This window comes from Oncorhynchus kisutch, linkage group LG29 (genome assembly GCF_002021735.2).
Source record: "Oncorhynchus kisutch isolate 150728-3 linkage group LG29, Okis_V2, whole genome shotgun sequence".
NCBI lineage: Eukaryota > Metazoa > Chordata > Actinopteri > Salmoniformes > Salmonidae > Oncorhynchus > Oncorhynchus kisutch.
The window spans coordinates 22,589,798-22,607,336 of NC_034202.2; the positions used below are offsets into that span (position 1 = coordinate 22,589,798).

General features: G+C 43.5%; 1 protein-coding gene across 1 annotated transcript; it reads left to right on the forward strand.

Annotated features, from left to right (window-relative positions):
• The first annotated feature begins 15,678 nt into the window (after window positions 1–15,678).
• Window positions 15,679–17,424, forward strand: LOC109874028 (fatty acid-binding protein, liver-type). The gene is made up of 4 exons (XM_020465767.2): window positions 15,679–15,806; window positions 16,618–16,790; window positions 17,159–17,248; window positions 17,331–17,424. Exons 1-4 carry the CDS (start codon window positions 15,740–15,742, stop codon window positions 17,379–17,381), a joined length of 381 nt encoding a protein of 126 aa, XP_020321356.1. The 5' UTR covers window positions 15,679–15,739; the 3' UTR covers window positions 17,382–17,424.
• The last annotated feature ends 115 nt before the right edge of the window (window positions 17,425–17,539 follow it).

The following is a 17,539-nucleotide window of genomic DNA, read 5'->3' on the forward strand; positions in this document are numbered from 1 at the left end:
TCTGTGCCCTGTCATTTTCATTCATCCTCGATTCCCACCTCGCCTCTGAAGAATCCTGGAAACCCCCAAAGTCTACATGTCCGCCTGAACCCGACGTCACCGAGTGCTGCCGACTTGCCTCCTTTCGGGTTCTCGGGACACTGGGGTAGGCTGGGAAATTACTGGTGTGACCCACTGGCCAGTAGAGAATCCGCGGAATTGTATCGAATGCCTGATCATGGCGTTCTGCCAGGGTATGGAGTCCTTCCATAAAGGCATTGCAGTAACTCCTCGTGTCTTCCAATGGTGGCTCCTTGAAGGGAGACAGCATTGTGGAGCTGGTCCAAGTCTGCCATTACCTCAGGATAAGACCCAGATGCAGACAGCTAGAGATGTTTATTGTTTAATGCAAAAGACAGGTCAAAGGCAGGCAGAGGTCCGTAATCCAGGGCAGGGTGTATAAGGTACTGAACAGTAGGGAGGGTCAGGGTAGGCAGAGGTTCGTAAATGGGTCACAGTCAGGCAGGTACAGAACAGCAGGCAGGCTCGGGGTCAGGGCAGGCAGAACAGTCAGAACCAGAACTTGATAAAGCAGGGAGATGGAAAAACTCGCTGGTAAAACCTGACAAGACGAACTGGCAACAGACAACACAGGGTGGAAACAAGCACAAAGACAGGTGAAACAGATCAGGGTGTGACAATATCTAGGAATTCCATAAGGTCACTTTCATCAGTGTGGGTGCTTTGAAATAAACAGGTAGTCCAAATCAGTGTTAAGAGTTGGATTATTTTCTGTAGGAAAAGGACCAACAAAAGTTTCCTGCAGGCAAATTACCAAATCGCCCTCTAGTGGCCTCATGGATGGAATGTTCTTAATATTTTTCACAATATCATAATGAATAAAATAAAATGTAATGCCAAAAATCAGTTGTTTCTATGTCAAGCGATTGTTATATTTCAGTCTTCTCTGATGTATAAAGTGTAATATTGGGATGCACTCAAAATGTAATGCATTTCAACTCTATAACTGACATGTTAGAGGTGTCTTGTTTTAAGCCCATAACCATGTGTGTGAGGTGTGTACTTTTGTTTCAAAGTATATTTGTTTAAGACTATCAAGAAACACTGTGTGACCCTGACTTAGGCCACTGCAGTAAAATGTTTTGAAATAACTTTCAGAAAACAGTATGCAAGATTGATAGATAGCATTAACAATAGTTTCTCCTATACTTCCAAAGCCATATGGTTATGCCTCTAATCATGCCGCTTATAAAACATCTTAGATGCACACAAGCACCATTGTCAATTCAAATGTAAAGGAGTCTTTGTATTTAACCAAGACACTATATCATTGAGGATCTGCTGCATGGTTTGTCGTATTGGATCCTCTGCTCAGCTGAAGTGTGGGAACGTCGCCTAGTGATACAGCCTGCAGCTCCACTATAGTTAGGCAGGTAGCTCTCTGGTAGAGGCAAGGAATCAGCAGCGGCCAGCTTGGAACACAATTGAATTTGGATAAATGGCATGCGATCAACGTTAGCTGGAGGTGGAACACACAAGAGGACCTCAGGTATGTGGCATGTGAAAACAAACAGTAAATAACACTCACGCCAATGAAGACAAAAAAATGCAGGCAAACTGGGATAGAGCGTGGGTTTGTCGGTATTGGATTTTGATCCTCATTGCTCAGCTGAGGTGTGGGAACGTTGCCTGGTGACGTCAGTAGCCTACAGTAGTTGTTTTCAGGAACAAGGGGTGTCCAAGCATAAACATGATCACTAACCACAGTATCATGGACCTCTGACGCCACACTTTCCTCACTTACATCGACTATCACAGTTATATCATTGTAACGTAGGCCTACATCTGACACACAACTTGTGTCATCATGCAGATCCAGCATCACAGTGATATTGCTCTGAGCAGCATCTGCATCCTCAACGACGTTACTTACACAGTAAGTGTGATCATGTACAGCAGACGCTTTCGCATGATCAACGTTCACACTTACCTCTGTACCAACCATATTCCGTTGTCTTTCAATTGGGCATTTTGACCCCTTTTGAAGACGATCAGGGAAGGAGAAAATGGTTGGCACAGCAGTCGGGATGAGGCAGACCTTTCCCTTGTCATCATGCTGAAAATACTTATGTTCAAAGTGATGGGCACAGAGACGCGAGTGTTGGCTTTGTTTGCAATTCATCCACCTGAAATCTGCTACCCACTGCTGCAGCCTGAGCATGTCATGAAATGGGAGCCTGTGGAAAAATAATGTATTTAATAGTAGGCTAGGTTTTAGCCAAGTGTAAACAGCAAACGACTGTGTAAACAGTCCTTACTTGACACAAAAAGGTTTAATTCTACACCCATTTGAATAGAAGAAAATATAATAATTTGTTTGTATAGATCTTCTCAGGGGACCCAAGTTTGGGAAGCACGTACCGAGACCACCTTTTCATCCTAATCTTCTAAAAATAAGTTTGCTCAAGCAATGTAGACACAATGATTCATGTAAATTACACTCTGCCTTATTTTTACCTGCTATCTTGCTCAATTGTGAGCTAGATTGCAGGATAGTAATGGTGTTTACCTAGCCATCTATAATTGTGTTTGAAAGCTATTTAATGCGAATTTGACACACTAGCTTGCTAGCCTCAATCAACGACATTCAATGTGGGTAGGCTAACCAAGATACTAGCTATAGAAAATCACTAGCTAGACAAACTGCACAGATCGCTTCTAAATCGTTTTATTTTTTTAGGATAAAGTATCTCGCTAAAGTTAGTTATAGCCAGGCTGACTTGAGTCACATTAGATCTGTCACATTTAGCTTGTTAGTGAGCTGGCGATCTCACGAATACAAGATATCTAGCTAAAATGGATTCATGGATTCTAGCTAACTAGATAGCATATATATACACAGTACCATTCAAAAGTTTGGACACACCTACTCATTGAAGGGTTTTTCTTTATTTTTACTATTTTCTACATTTTAGAATAATAGTGAAGACATCAAAACTATGAACTAACACATGTGGTAACTAACAAATGATAGTCCCACTAAGCCCAAATGAGATGGGATGGTGTATCGCTGCAGAATACTGTTGTAGCCATGCTGGTTAAGTCAAATCAAATCAAATTTATTTATATAGCCCTTCGTACATCAGCTGATATCTCAAAGTGCTGTACAGAAACCCAGCCTAAAACCCCAAACAGCAAGCAATGCAGGTGTAGAAGCACGGTGGCTAGGAAAAACTCCCTAGAAAGGCCAAAACCTAGGAAGAAACCTAGAGAGGAACCAGGCTATGTGGGGTGGCCAGTCCTCTTCTGGCTGTGCCGGGTGGAGATTATAACAGAACATGGCCAAGATGTTCAAATGTTCATAAATGACCAGCATGGTCGAATAATAATAAGGCAGAACAGTTGAAACTGGAGCAGCAGCACAGTCAGGTGGACTGGGGACAGCAAGGAGTCATCATGTCAGGTAGTCCTGGGGCACGGTCCTAGGGCTCAGGTCCTCCGAGAGAGAGAAAGAAAGAGAGAAGGAGAGAATTAGAGAACGCACACTTAGATTCACACAGGACACTGAATAGGACAGGAGAAGTACTCCAGATATAACAAACTGACCCCAGCCCCCCGACACATAAACTACTGCAGCATAAATACTGGAGGCTGAGACAGGAGGGGTCAGGAGACGCTGTGGCCCCATCCGAGGACACCCCCGGACAGGGCCAAACAGGAAGGATATAACCCCACCCACTTTGCCAAAGCACAGCCCCCACACCACTAGAGGGATATCTTCAACCACCAACTTACCATCCTGAGACAAGGCTGAGTATAGCCCACAAAGATCTCCGCCACGGCACAACCCAAGGGGGGGGGGCGCCAACCCAGACAGGATGACCACAACAGTGAATCAACCCACTCAGGTGACGCACCCCCTCCAGGGACGGCATGAGAGAGCCCCAGTAAGCCAGTGACTCAGCCCCTGTAATAGGGTTAGAGGCAGAGAATCCAAGTGGAAAGAGGGGAACCGGCCAGGCAGAGACAGCAAGGGCGGTTCGTTGCTCCAGAGCCTTTCCGTTCACCTTCCCACTCCTGGGCCAGACTACACTCAATCATATGACCCACTGAAGAGATGAGTCTTCAGTAAAGACTTAAAGGTTGAGACCGAGTTTGCGTCTCTGACATGGGTAGGCAGACCGTTCCATAAAAATGGAGCTCTATAGGAGAAAGCCCTGCCTCCAGCTGTTTGCTTAGAAATTCTAGGGACAATTAGGAGGCCTGCGTCTTGTGACCGTAGCGTACGTGTAGGTATGTACGGCAGGACCAAATCAGAGAGATAGGTAGGAGCAAGCCCATGTAATGCTTTGTAGGTTAGCAGTAAAACCTTGAAATCAGCCCTTGCTTTGACAGGAAGCCAGTGTAGAGAGGCTAGCACTGGAGTAATATGATCCAATTTTTTGGTTCTAGTCAGGATTCTAGCAGCCGTATTTAGTACTAACTGAAGTTTATTTAGTGCTTTATCCGGGTAGCCGGAAAGTAGAGCATTGCAGTAATCTAACCTAGAAGTGACAAAAGCATGGATTAATTTTTCTGCATCATTTTTGGACAGAAAGTTTATGATTTTTGCAATGTTACGAAGATGGAAAAAACCTGTCCTCGAAATTTTTAAGTGTGTTTTTTTAAGTGTGTCCTGAATTCAAAATAAATCACAGACAGTGTCACATGCAAAGCACCACCACACCACCTCCTCCATGCTTCACGGTGGGAAACACACATGCAGAGATCATCTGGTTAGAAGAGGATAGCATACAGACAAACAAAGAACATGAGGGAAAAAAGGGAGAAAGGAATGTAATCTACAAAGTCAGATTTTCTGCGTCTCACAAAGACAGTTGGAACCAAAAATCTCACATTTGGACTCGGCCCAAGCAAGTTTCTTATTCTTATTGGTGTCCTTTAGTAGTGGTTTCTATGCAGTAATTCGACCATGAAGGCCTGATTCACACAGTCTCCTCTGAACAGGTGATGTTGAGATGTGTCTATTACTTGAACTAAAGCATTTATTTGGTCTGCAATCTGACATGCAGTTAACTCTAATGAACTTATCCTCTGCAGCAATGACCGGCCACTGGCATTAAACAAAGCATGTGTCCATGTATGCTGATGACTCAAGCATAAATGCATCAGCAACCGCAGCTAATGAAGTCACTGAAACCCTTAAAGAGTTGCAGTTTGTTTTGGATTAGGTTTCCAGTAATAAACTGGTCATGAACATCTCTACAACTAAGAGCATTTTATTTGGTACCATATTATTCCTTAAGTTCTAGACCTCAGCTGAATCTGACAATGAATGGTGTGGCTGTTAAAACAGTTGAGGAGACTAAATTACTTGGTGTTACCTTAGATTTTTAAACTGTCATGGTCAAAACATATAGATTCAATGGTTGTAAAGATGGGGAGAGGTCTTGTCGTAATAAAGAGATGCTCTGCTTTTTTGACACCACACTCCAAAAAGCAAGTCCCGCAGGCTCTAGTTTTGTATTACCTTAATGATTGTCCAGTCCTGTGGTCGAGTGCTGCAAGGAAAGACCTAGTTAAGCTGCAGCTGACCCAGAACAGAGTGGCACGTCATTGTAATCAGAGGGCTAATATAAATACTATGCATGCCAGTCTCTCTTGGCTAAGAGTTAAGGAGAGACTGTCTGCATCACTTCTTTTTTATAAGAAGTACTGTGTTCCAACAAATAGTGTACATACATACACACATACATTTCTAAAAAACATGTTTTTGGTTTGTCATTATGGCATATTGTGTGTAGATTGAAAAATTGTTCATCCATTTTAGAATAAGGCTAATGTACCAAATGTGGAAAAGGTCAAGGGGTCTGAATACTTTTCAAATGCACTGTATATAGTGTGGGTATTTGTATTAGGGTGGTCATAGTTGGTCAGCTAACTTATTGTAATATTAGTAAACAATTGTTTTAGTATTACATTGTCTAAAGCTGTTCATACTGAACACATCCCAAATATCATCTATACAGCTAATGACAAAAATGGCATGTCAACAAAAGTTGCCATTAAAAGTGCGCTTTTGCTAAGTTACTTTGGACAAAATCTAGATGCAATGTTTTTTACTACAGCTCAATTTGAGCTCATTCTGAATGTGATTTATTTATAGCAAATTCTGTTAAAACTTAAACCTCTACAATAGTTTGATGGCCCTAGGCTATTGCACTTAAAGTGTTATACTTTATGGTACTGGATGTCCAGGACCCACACATGATAAGATTACCTTATCTGACTGATAGCTAATCTTTGCACTTTAGTTCAATGGTTATTTGTAACCAATAGCATAACCCCTGTACCCAGAAATACTGCGAGGTCAGTTGGGTTTCTTATCTTGACTATGGTGCTCCTCAGCTACGATTATTCTTAAATCTAAAGATGTTGTCTTGACTACAAATTCTCAAATTGAAAAGCATGGATGTGTAATCCAAAGGGAACCTGCACACCATTGCGAAAGGCTATAGGCTGAAAAGTAAAATGTACTAAGTTTTAAATAAGTAGTCATATTTTGTATATGTAGTTCAATGTGTACTGCCAACCCCTTTTAACATGTTCCTCCTCAACACTTAGGTTTGCCAGATGATCTCATCCAGAAGGGCAAGGACATCAAGAGCGTGTCGGAGATTGAGCAGAATGGAGACCACTTCAAAGTGACCGTGACCACAGGCACCAAGGTCATGGTCAACTCGTTCAGGGTTGGCCAGGAGGCTGAGCTGGAGATGATGACTGGAGAGAAGATAAAGGTGAGTTTGTCAACCAGAAAAGCCCTGTAATTACTTGGCCTCCTGGGTACACCTAAACATTGGTTAACTTGTACTTGAGTTGTAAATACACTACATGACCAAAGGTCAAACATCACATTGCAAAATCATGGGCATTAATATGGAATTGGTCCCCCCCTTTGCTGTAATAACAGCCTCCACTCTTCTGGGAAGGCTTTCTACTAGATGTTGGAACATTGCTAATGGGACTTGCTTCCATTCAGCCACGAGCATTAAGTGAGGTCAGGCAATTAGCCCTGGCTCGCAGTCGGTGTTCCAATTCACCCCAAAAGGTGTTCGATTTGGTTGAGGACAGGGCTCTGTGCAGGTCAGTCAAGGTCTTCCACACCGATCGACAAACTATTTCTGTATAGACCACGCTTTGTGCACAAGGGAATTGTCATGCTGAAACAGGAAAGGGCCTTCCCCAAACTGTTGCAACAAAGTTGGGAGCACAGAATTGTCTAGAATGTCAATGTATGCTGTAGCATTACAATTTCCCTACATTGGAATTAAGAGGCCTAGCCCAAACCAGGAAAAACAGCCCCAGACCATTATTCCTCCACCAAACCTTACAGTTGGTACTATGCATTGGGGCAGGTAGCGTTCTCTTTGCATCTGCCAAACCCAGATTCGTACGTTGGACTGCCAGATGGTGAAGAGTGAGTCATCACTACAGAGAACGCATTTCCACTGCTCCAGAGTCCAATGGTGGAAAACTTTACACCACTCCAGCCGACACTTGGCATTGGGCATGGTGATCTTAAGCTTGTGTGCAGCTCCTCGGCCATGGAAACCCATTTCATGACGCTCCAGATGAACAGTTCTTGTGCTGACGTTGCTTCCAGAGGCAGTTTGGAACTCGGTAGTGAGTGTTACTGAGAACAGATGATTTTTCAGCACTCTGTGGTCCCGTTTTCTGAGCTTGTGGCCCAAAACTTTGTGGCTGAGCTGTTGTTGCTCCTAGTCGTTTCCACTTGACAATAACATCCCGTAGCTGATCGGGGCAGCTCTAGCAAGGAAGACATTTGACAAACCGACTTGTTGGAAATGTGGCACCCTATGACTGTGCCACGTTGAAAGTCACTTATCTCTTCCGTAAAGTCTTTCTACTGCCAATGTTAGTCAATGGAGATTTCATGGCTGTGTGCTCGATGTTATACACCTGTACAAACAATAGTACGCAAGTATAAACACCATGGGACCATGCAGCCGTCATACCGCTCAGGAAGGAGACACGTTCTGTCTCCTAGAGTTGAACATACTTTGGTGCGGAAAGTACAAATCAATCCCAGAACAACAGAAAAGGACCTTGTGAAGATGCTGGAGGAAACAGGTACAAAAGTATCTATATCCACAGTAAAACAAGTCCTATATCGACACAACCTGAAAGGCCGCTCAGAAAGAAAGAAGCCACTGCTCCAAAACCGCCATAGAACAGCCAGACTACAGTTTTCAACTGCACATGGGGACAAAGATCGTACTTTTTGGAGAAATGTCCTCTGGTCTGATAAAACAAAAATAGAACTGTTTGGCCATAATGACCATTTGTTATGTTTGGAGGAAAAAGGGGGAGGCTTGCAAGCCGAAGAACACCGTCCCAACCGTGAAGCACGGGGGTGGCAGCATCATGTTGTGGGGGTGCTTTGCTGCAGGAGGTACTGGTGCACCCATGTCGTAACACAACTGATTGGCTCAAAGGCATTAAGAAGGAAAACATTTCCACATATTAACTTTTAAGAAGGCATACCTGTTAATTGAAACGCATTCCAGGTGGCAACCTCATGAAGCTGGTTGAGAGAATGCCAAGAGTGTGCAAAGCTGTCATCAAGAGAAAGGATGGCTACTTTGAAGATTTGTTTAACGAGCAAGCCAAAAAGCAAAGGCAAAATCAGTGGGTGCAGTTCCCTTTTAAAGTAAACCAAAGTTTTAAAAAATACGTAAAACGCCATCTAAGCAGTTATCAAATAATGTTACCGGTATATGCAGTTAACTTAGCCAGCAGAGTCTGCTAATCCAATAGTGATATAGTGAGGTAAAGGTGGCATTGGGCAGAGGAGAAGAGTCAACAATAAGACGGCAATCAGAGGACAGCTCCAGGCAGATGGAAATGATCACAACAGCACAGTCAGTCAGCTACTGTAGCGCGCTAGTACTAAGCAAAGGTTGAAAAACTCTGGAAGCCTACTTCACGGAGAACAGAGTAAGTACTGGGTTTGAGGAGCTAGAGAAGTAACTTTGTTCAAGTAACCGGTCATATGCAAGTTAAGAAGGTACATTTCTATGGCAAACTAACCTGCTCCGGGGCAGGCTAACTCCATTTATCCTAAATAAAGTGTCTGAGCCACGAGTTGAGGACCAATGAAATCAGATACCCTCCATCTTGCAAAGATTGTCATCATCCCCTTCATTTGAGGAAGACAATTGAATAAATACTGTATTAAAATGTTTGTGTGTAAAAAATTTAAAAAAGGTACTGTTAAATAGCTATGACAGCATTTGCTTTCCAAACCGTATGTTTTCCACGCAATTGTATTTAGAATTTTGCATAAGGCAAATTACAGCTGCAACCAACCATATAGTTCCCATTCAAGTCAAGACTGGCAGCTATTGCTCGTGTACCCATTTAACAGTCAAATTGCCAGGTTTAGTGGTTCCAAACCCCTTCTGTGGATGATATGTCTGTGGCCACAACACAACAAGATGTTCCACAGATAGAAGGAGCGATAGGAGTGGGGAAAAGGTGCTTGTGCATTGATAAGCACACCTATTTCACACCATAGCCTGCTGAATTTGCAAGATAACTTTTCTTTCATTTTGATTTAGGCTCAAATGAAAATGTGGCACTGACTCGCCCATAGATTGACGTTTCAGCATCGTCTCATTGAAGGGTTCAGTGTTCGACTTACCATGTGCTACGTGCACTAGTAGTTAAAAACATGCTTGAGTTTATCTTGTTCTTCTGTGAATTTTTAATGGCAGTTGGCAACCAACTTTAAGATGCATTACCGCCACCAACTGGATTGGATTATGGACCAGAGACGGAAGGACTAAAATACCCTATAGAAAATAAATACATCATTAAATAGTATATCCCCTGAAGATATCCCCAGCAGTTCACTTGCTCTTGGCTTTTCAAATCAGTTACTCTACAGATCTAATAATAAATCACTCCCTTTCCCTCCCATATTTCTGGCACTGAAATAGAATGTGTTCCACGGTCACCAGCGCCTCCTGACAATGATCACATCTCCCAGATGGATGTTTCCCCACCATTTTGTACTATTGAGCCTTGTGTCCCAGTCTCAGCATTGTGATTACACTTTCCTCCCTTCTCTCTCGGCCTGATGACCTCTCTGCCCCCACCTTTTCCTGAATCTTATACAGGTTTCTTCCCGTTCCCTCTCCTTTCCACAGCTCTTGCCATTTGTTTTTAACCACTGTTTTTATGGTTAAAAACTGCTTTACTGATTGACAATTTCATCTCAACATTAGGATGTTTAAGAACCTGCTTGTCGATAACATCCACATCCTCTTTTCCCTCTACTGCAACATGAGCTGGTACCCAGATGAACATCCCAAATATCTGTCTCACCCTTTACAAGCACTGCAAAACCTCATAGAATACTTCCTGTCTGCTCCGAGACAAATTAATTTAAGCTCACCAGTGCTGCAAAGGTGTCAGAGTCGATGACTACCCTGTATGGCCTGCCTACCCATGTCAGAGACGCAAACTCGGTCTCAACCTTTAAGTCTTTACTGAAGACTCATCTCTTCAGTGGGTCATATGATTGAGTGTAGTCTGGCCCAGGAGTGGGAAGGTGAACGGAAAGGCTCTGGAGCAACGAACCGCCCTTGCTGTCTCTGCCTGGCCGGTTCCCCTCTTTCCACTGGGATTCTCTGCCTCTAACCCTATTACAGGGGCTGAGTCACTGGCTTGCTGGGGCTCTCTCATGCCGTCCCTGGAGGGGGTGCATCACCTGAGTCGGTTGATTCACTGTTGTGGTCATCCTGTCTGGGTTGGCGCCCCCCCCTTGGGTTGTGCCGTGGCGGAGATCTTTGTGGGCTATACTCAGCCTTGTCTCAGGATGGTAAGTTGGTGGTTGAAGATATCCCTCTAGTGGTGTGGGGGCTGTGCTTTGGCAAAGTGGGTGGGGTTATATCCTTCCTGTTTGGCCCTGTCCGGGGGTGTCCTCGGATGGGGCCACAGTGTCTCCTGACCCCTCCTGTCTCAGCCTCCAGTATTTATGCTGCAGTAGTTTATGTGTCGGGGGGCTGGGGTCAGTTTGTTATATCTGGAGTACTTCTCCTGTCCTATTCGGTGTCCTGTGTGAATCTAAGTGTGCGTTCTCTAATTCTCTCCTTCTCTCTTTCTTTCTCTCTCTCGGAGGACCTGAGCCCTAGGACCATGCCCCAGGACTACCTGACATGATGCCTCCTTGCTGTCCCCAGTCCACCTGGCCATGCTGCTGTTCCAGTTTCAACTGACCTGAGCCCTAGGACCATGCCCCAGGACTACCTGACATGATGACTCCTTGCTGTCCCCAGTCCACCTGGCCATGCTGCTGCTCCAGTTTCAACTTCCACCTGACTGTGCTGCTGCTCCAGTTTCAACTGTTCTGCCTTATTATTATTCGACCATGCTGGTCATTTATGAACATTTGAACATCTTGGCCATGTTCTGTTATAATCTCCACCCGGCACAGCCAGAAGAGGACTGGCCACCCCACATAGCCTGGTTCCTCTCTAGGTTTCTTCCTAGGTATTGGCCTTTCTAGGGAGTTTTTCCTAGCCACCGTGCTTCTACACCTGCATTGCTTGCTGTTTGGGGTTTTAGGCTGGGTTTCTGTACAGCACTTTGAGATATCAGCTGATGTACGAAGGGCTATATAAATAAATTTGATTTGATTTGATTTGATCTGGCCTCACCTCCTCCACCCACTCTGCAGCCAAGAGTATGGTCATCAACTCCATTCTCTAAATTGAAGAAAGCGGCTACCACCACCTAATTTTCCTGTTCCTTCCATATGACTGACTCAAGGCACAGTACAGGATCCATCATTCCCCTGCCTTTTCTGAACCCACTTTCATCTTGTGACATTAGTCCTCTATTCTCCATAAAGTAAGTCAGCCTGCCTTTCATCCTTTCCATAACTTTCCATACATGAGATGTCTACGTTATCGGCCAATCGCTTGAAGGAGTAGTAGGGCCTTCCCCTGGTTTCGGCATTGGCAACCACTACAGTCTACTTCCAGGCAGTTTCCCTTCCTGCCACACCTTATTGTAAATGCCCAATACTTTCTCCATTGCAGTGTCTCTGAGATGGGACTTCATGATGTAACACATCTAATTCTTCCCAGGAGATGCTACCCCAGCTTTAGCTAAGGCTCTCTTATCTCAGGCAATGTTAAAGGGGCATTCAATGCATCCCCCACCATCTCCCTCTGATCCAGGATCCCCGGATGCTCTCTTCTGTCCGATTATTAGAGCTGTGCATCTTCACAAATGCCTGGGCTAACATCTCTGCCCTCTCCATATCTCTCACTGCAACAATCTCCCCACTTTCAGCACAGGGATATCCCAATCTCGTCTGACCCCACTCATCCTCTTAATCATCCCCCATACCACTACCAAAGTAAAAGTTCACTATAACCATGTTCCCACCTCCCAACACCACCTCTACATACTCCTGTCCTCCCTTCACCCACTACCGTTCAGTTTAATCAGGAACGCTACTAATTTATCAACTACACATTTATATACCTGCTTGAGTTTGACCTCCTTCTCATACTGTTTACATTGAAACACACCAAACATCCATCACGAAGACCTTCAGCAGACACAGCCTCTCCTACTTTACTCTCCAAATCCCTAGTCAGTGATCTGACTCACCGCCGTGACTCCACCCTCGTCCACTACTCTACCTCCACCTTTTTCCTCTCCATCACTACACTCCAACCAGTCCTCCTCAACTCTTAACCCCCCTTACCTATCCAGACACCTCTGCTCCAATCACAGCCCAGTGTTGCTCAACCACCTCCACAGGAGGTAGCGGCAGGCAGACGTGCAATATCCCTGTCGTAGTACGAATGAAGACTGAGTAGATCTCGCTTTCTTCGTAGGATACCCCTCAGGTTGAAAGGTTGACCAAACAAATTGGAGGACGTAAAGAACAGACAAGGTTCTAAACAATTAGAGCAGGCAGGAATGATTTTCCACTTTCCTTTTGAGCCAGAGGTTAGCCTGCCAGTGCAGGAGAAATCAGAGTTGCCTGGAATTTAGGCTTACTAGTGTTTTAATCCCCAAAGATGTAACATGCGTTTCTCGAAACACCAAGTGCGATTAGGATTGAAAGAAAGGCAGCGCTGCTCTCGGATCAACCTTCGCCATTCAAGTCTAACCTTAACATTAGAATTATTTCACAATACTGATGACGGATAAGCTCTCAGAGAGTTACCTACCACCTACTACGTCTTCAAATGTTGAAGCAGCTTATTCCAATGCTTACCAAATGAAAATTAACTTAAATCACTTATCATTGAGCACACGTTGATAAGCACACGTTAGGCTACACATCATGAAATTAGTTAGGACAGACAGTAGCCTACTAGTGGCAAAATATAACTCAATTGATGGAACATGACATTTATTTAAATATGATTAAAATAGGCCTATAGTTAACTCTTTATATTTTAATGCAGTCATGTCGGTTTTCATTTGCAGCATCTTTTCACCCATCGCTTTGTATCAATTCCAAAGACATTGGCAACTTTGTGTTTGTAGTCAACTTTGTTTTGATGTTACCTGTGGTCACAGATACACCATACGATTCTATGCTCAGCGGAGATCTTCTGTGTATAAAGTGACGTGGGAGGGCAAAAAAGCATTGAATGACTGACTTAGCTGTACGAGTGGTCTGCGGCAGGCGTTAGAATAGTGATGGTTTTGGGAAACAGCTCGGCGATTTAACAACGCTCCTACGAAGGTTCTAACAATGAACTTAGCCTTAAAATGCTTTTGGGAAACCGGGTTTGTAGCAGCTGAGCAGGATCACGACGTCCTGATGTGTGGGGGGAATCTGAAGGGTTGTTTACATCACACCGCCTCGTGATTGGTCGATTGTACCTCAACACTTGGTTTCCATTGTTGAGAAATAAATTCTTATTTACAATGACTGCCGACCCCAGGCCAAACCCGGAAGACGCTGGGCCAATTGTGTGCCACCCTATTGGACTCCCAATCAAGGCCAGATGTGATACAGCCAGAATTCGAACCAGGGTCTGTAGTGACACCTCTTGTACTGAGATGCAGTGCCTTAGACCGCAGTGCCTGTGTGTGTGTTAAGCGTTCTAGTACAGTTAAATAGTTAAGGTCGCTAAAAAATGTAATATCGGTATCATTTTTTGGGGGGGGCAAGGAAAATATCAGATATCAGTATCAGCCAAAAATGTAATAACAGTGCATTACTAATTTCTACCATATAAACCTCACTCAAACATTGTGGTGGTGTTATGGAGTATTCAGGGTACATTCAAGTGTCCTTTCAACCTCTCCAGTGTTCGAATGTGGCAGTGTTTTTGCACACTGGATGTGCCAAAATGTTCTACAACACCAACCTCTCTCAAAGATTGTGGTGGTGTCTGGGGACATACAGGGGATATGGATGCAGACTGCGCGTAAGTAGGCAACAACATATTTTTGATGCGCAAAGATAGTCACTTGGTGGACATTCGATGATGCAATTAGGTCATACATCAGATAACATTGGCAATAGGCTAGATTTGTTCCTACCAACCTAACGATTAATTTGACAACCCCCATGTAACTATAGTTCAAACACAGACCAAATCGAAGTGTACCTTGTGTAAGATGTTTGCTGAAAAGTTGTGTAAAATAAACATTTTGACTCTCGGGTCTGGTGATCAATAACGGTAAGTCACAGGCAGACAAAAAAGATATCCGCATTATCAGTGGAGTCCCGGCTTTCGATGTGTACCAACGTACTCCGTGTTAATTTCGTTTACGCTTCACAACGCTAACCGGAATGTAGGTAGCAGCCATCTTGAAATGAGGTCATTGGCTCGGCCTGCCCTTATAAATGTGTATGCCCATATATGTTAGTAAGATGTGATGGCACTGATCAATAGCCAAAATACTCCGCTTTCCGCAAACACCCTGCTTTTGCAGAAAGGGGCTACCGTTCTCATACCAGACTGAATTAAAACAAATATGGATGAAATAGACGCCAGTACTCATTTTAGGTGCCGGTAATGTTTACATTTAGGTACACGAGCTCCACAATCCTTTTGAGCTAATATTTCATATGGGTAACAGGAGCAAACCATTTGAGGTGCCAGTACTTAGGTCCAGTGAGCTCCTGACAAAGTTAAGCACTGGGTTTACCCAGTAAATTACTGGGAGCGTGTGTGTCTTTTTTTATAACCTACTACAGTTTACTCGCCAGGACCTCTACTGTTGTCGGTGTGCCCCAGCTGATATTTTTCACTAGATGTTTTTTTTTGCCTTTACTGAAATTATATGCAGTGAACGTTTCAAAGGTAGATCTGATACGCACACAAACAGTCAAGGATGACTCTCGGTGAATCGGTCATAGGCCAAGTGATAGGCCTAATTAGCCTTTACCAATAAACGTTTTCCAGATTAGCTTGAAACTATCGTCGGCACAGTTGAAGTTACTTGATTGAAGTTCCCCGATTGCAGCTGTGGGAGAACCAGCCAATTGTCGCTCACGCGTTTCACAATGGATGAGCTCACCTGAAGCCACGTAGTAATTAAGTCACCTGATGGCCACGTAGTAATTAAGTCACCTGATGTATCTATCTGTTGGTTAATAATTACCCCAGTCTTTGGTATATAAAGGTAGAAGGGTCTCTCCTACATTCCACCCGCTCTTTAGTTCACGATGGCATTCACTGGGAAATATCAGCTTGAATCGCAGGAGAATTTTGAGCCTTTCATGAAGGCAATTGGCAAGTAACGAACTCTTAATAGGGTTATGCTCTTATCATAGACAGTATAAAACAGCCTCTTTATGAATGTGCAAACAGTTAGTATTTTGTTCTGTGGTGCTATCTTCTCAATTTTCACTTTCACACTTTTATAAGGGTAGCTAAGCCAACTTCTTGATGTTTCAACAGAACATCAACAATTTAAATTGGCAAAACAATATTTAGAGTGGGCTGTCATAGTTGGTCGGCTAACCTTTTGTTACACTGCTCTCTGAGCATCCCAAGACAATCTATACAGTTGCCATTAAGTCTTTAACTAATTGACCAAATCAAGATGTAATATTTTTCTGGAATTAGTCTTATTACAGCTCAATTTGAGAATTTGTGATTTAAGTTAAAGCAAATTATGCTGTTACTTAAACCTCTACAATAGTTTGATGGCCCTAGGCTATTGCACTTAAAATGCCATACTTTATGGTACTGGATGTCCATGACCCACATGCAGCTGTAAGATTGGTTATGTCAGATAAGGTGCTCTTTGCACTTTAGCTCAATGGTTATTTGTAACCAATAGCATAACCCCTGCACCCAAAAATACTGCTAGGTCGGTTGGGGTTCTTATCGTAACTATGGTGCTACGGTTATTCTTAAATCTAAAGATATCATGATACAAATTTAAAAGCATGGGTTTGTAATCCAAATGGAACCTGCACACCATTGCAAAAGGCTATAGGCTGAAAAGTTAAATGTACTAAGTTTTTAAAGTCAGTTTGTATACGTAGTTCAATGTGTACTGCCAACCCCTTTTAACATGTTCCTCCTCAACACTTAGGTTTGCCAGATGATCTCATCCAGAAGGGCAAGGACATCAAGAGCTTGTCGGAGATTGAGCAGAATGGAGACCACTTCAAAGTGACCGTGACCACAGGCACCAAGGTCATGGTCAACTCGTTCACGGTCGGCCAGGAGGCTGAGCTGGAGACGTTGACTGGAGAGAAGATCAAGGTGAGTTGGTCAACTAGACACTCCTGCAATTACTTGGCCTTGTGGGCACACCTGAACATTGGTTAACTTGTATTTGCGTTATAAATAACATGAGTGGGCATTATGGTATTTGAGGGCCAAAGTATGCAGCCACTTTTTCCAGTTCCAACTTTTGCACATGAGAAATTTTCCTTAGTGCTCGTGCAAAGGTCTTGTTGCCCTCAATTAAGTTTCTCTCCCAACATCAGCTGTTTAACTTTATGATTGATGTTAAACCTGCTTAGGACAAGCTGTAGTGCAGTAACTTGGTATGTTTTGGTGTACTTGGTATAGTTAGTTTACTACTCCTACATGTTATGTCATGCACTGACTCCTTTACCCTTCCCCAGTCTACGGTGAATCTGGTTGGGAACAAGCTAATGGTCTCATTGAAGGGCGTTGAGTCTGTCACTGAATTCAATGGGGACACCATTATTGCTGTAAGTATGTGGCTGTTGGCCCAGCATGGGTTTGAACTGTCAAATGTAACTGCTGTAGACCCTAATTTGTGCACCTTTCTAGACAATGACGCTGGGCCCCATCGTCTACAAGAGGATAAGCAAGCGCATCTAGGGATCTCTCAACCCTCTTTGAATAAATGAAAAATGTATTTTGACTTTGTGGTTTGTCTAAAATTTCTCTGTAGCTTTGCTTGAGCTGCAGTATATAGCACTAGATGATAATATCAATTTTCACTTACCTCATGCATTCAATATTTCACATGGTACTTA

Bases quoted from the DNA above. Each gene is read 5' to 3' on its own strand.
- LOC109874028 (XM_020465767.2), top strand. From the start codon at position 15,740: ATGGCATTCACTGGGAAATATCAGCTTGAATCGCAGGAGAATTTTGAG. The intron at 16,791-17,158 runs GTGAGTTGGTCA...ACCCTTCCCCAG, and splicing joins TGACTGGAGAGAAGATCAAG to TCTACGGTGAATCTGGTTGG. The intron at 17,249-17,330 runs GTAAGTATGTGG...GCACCTTTCTAG, and splicing joins ATGGGGACACCATTATTGCT to ACAATGACGCTGGGCCCCAT.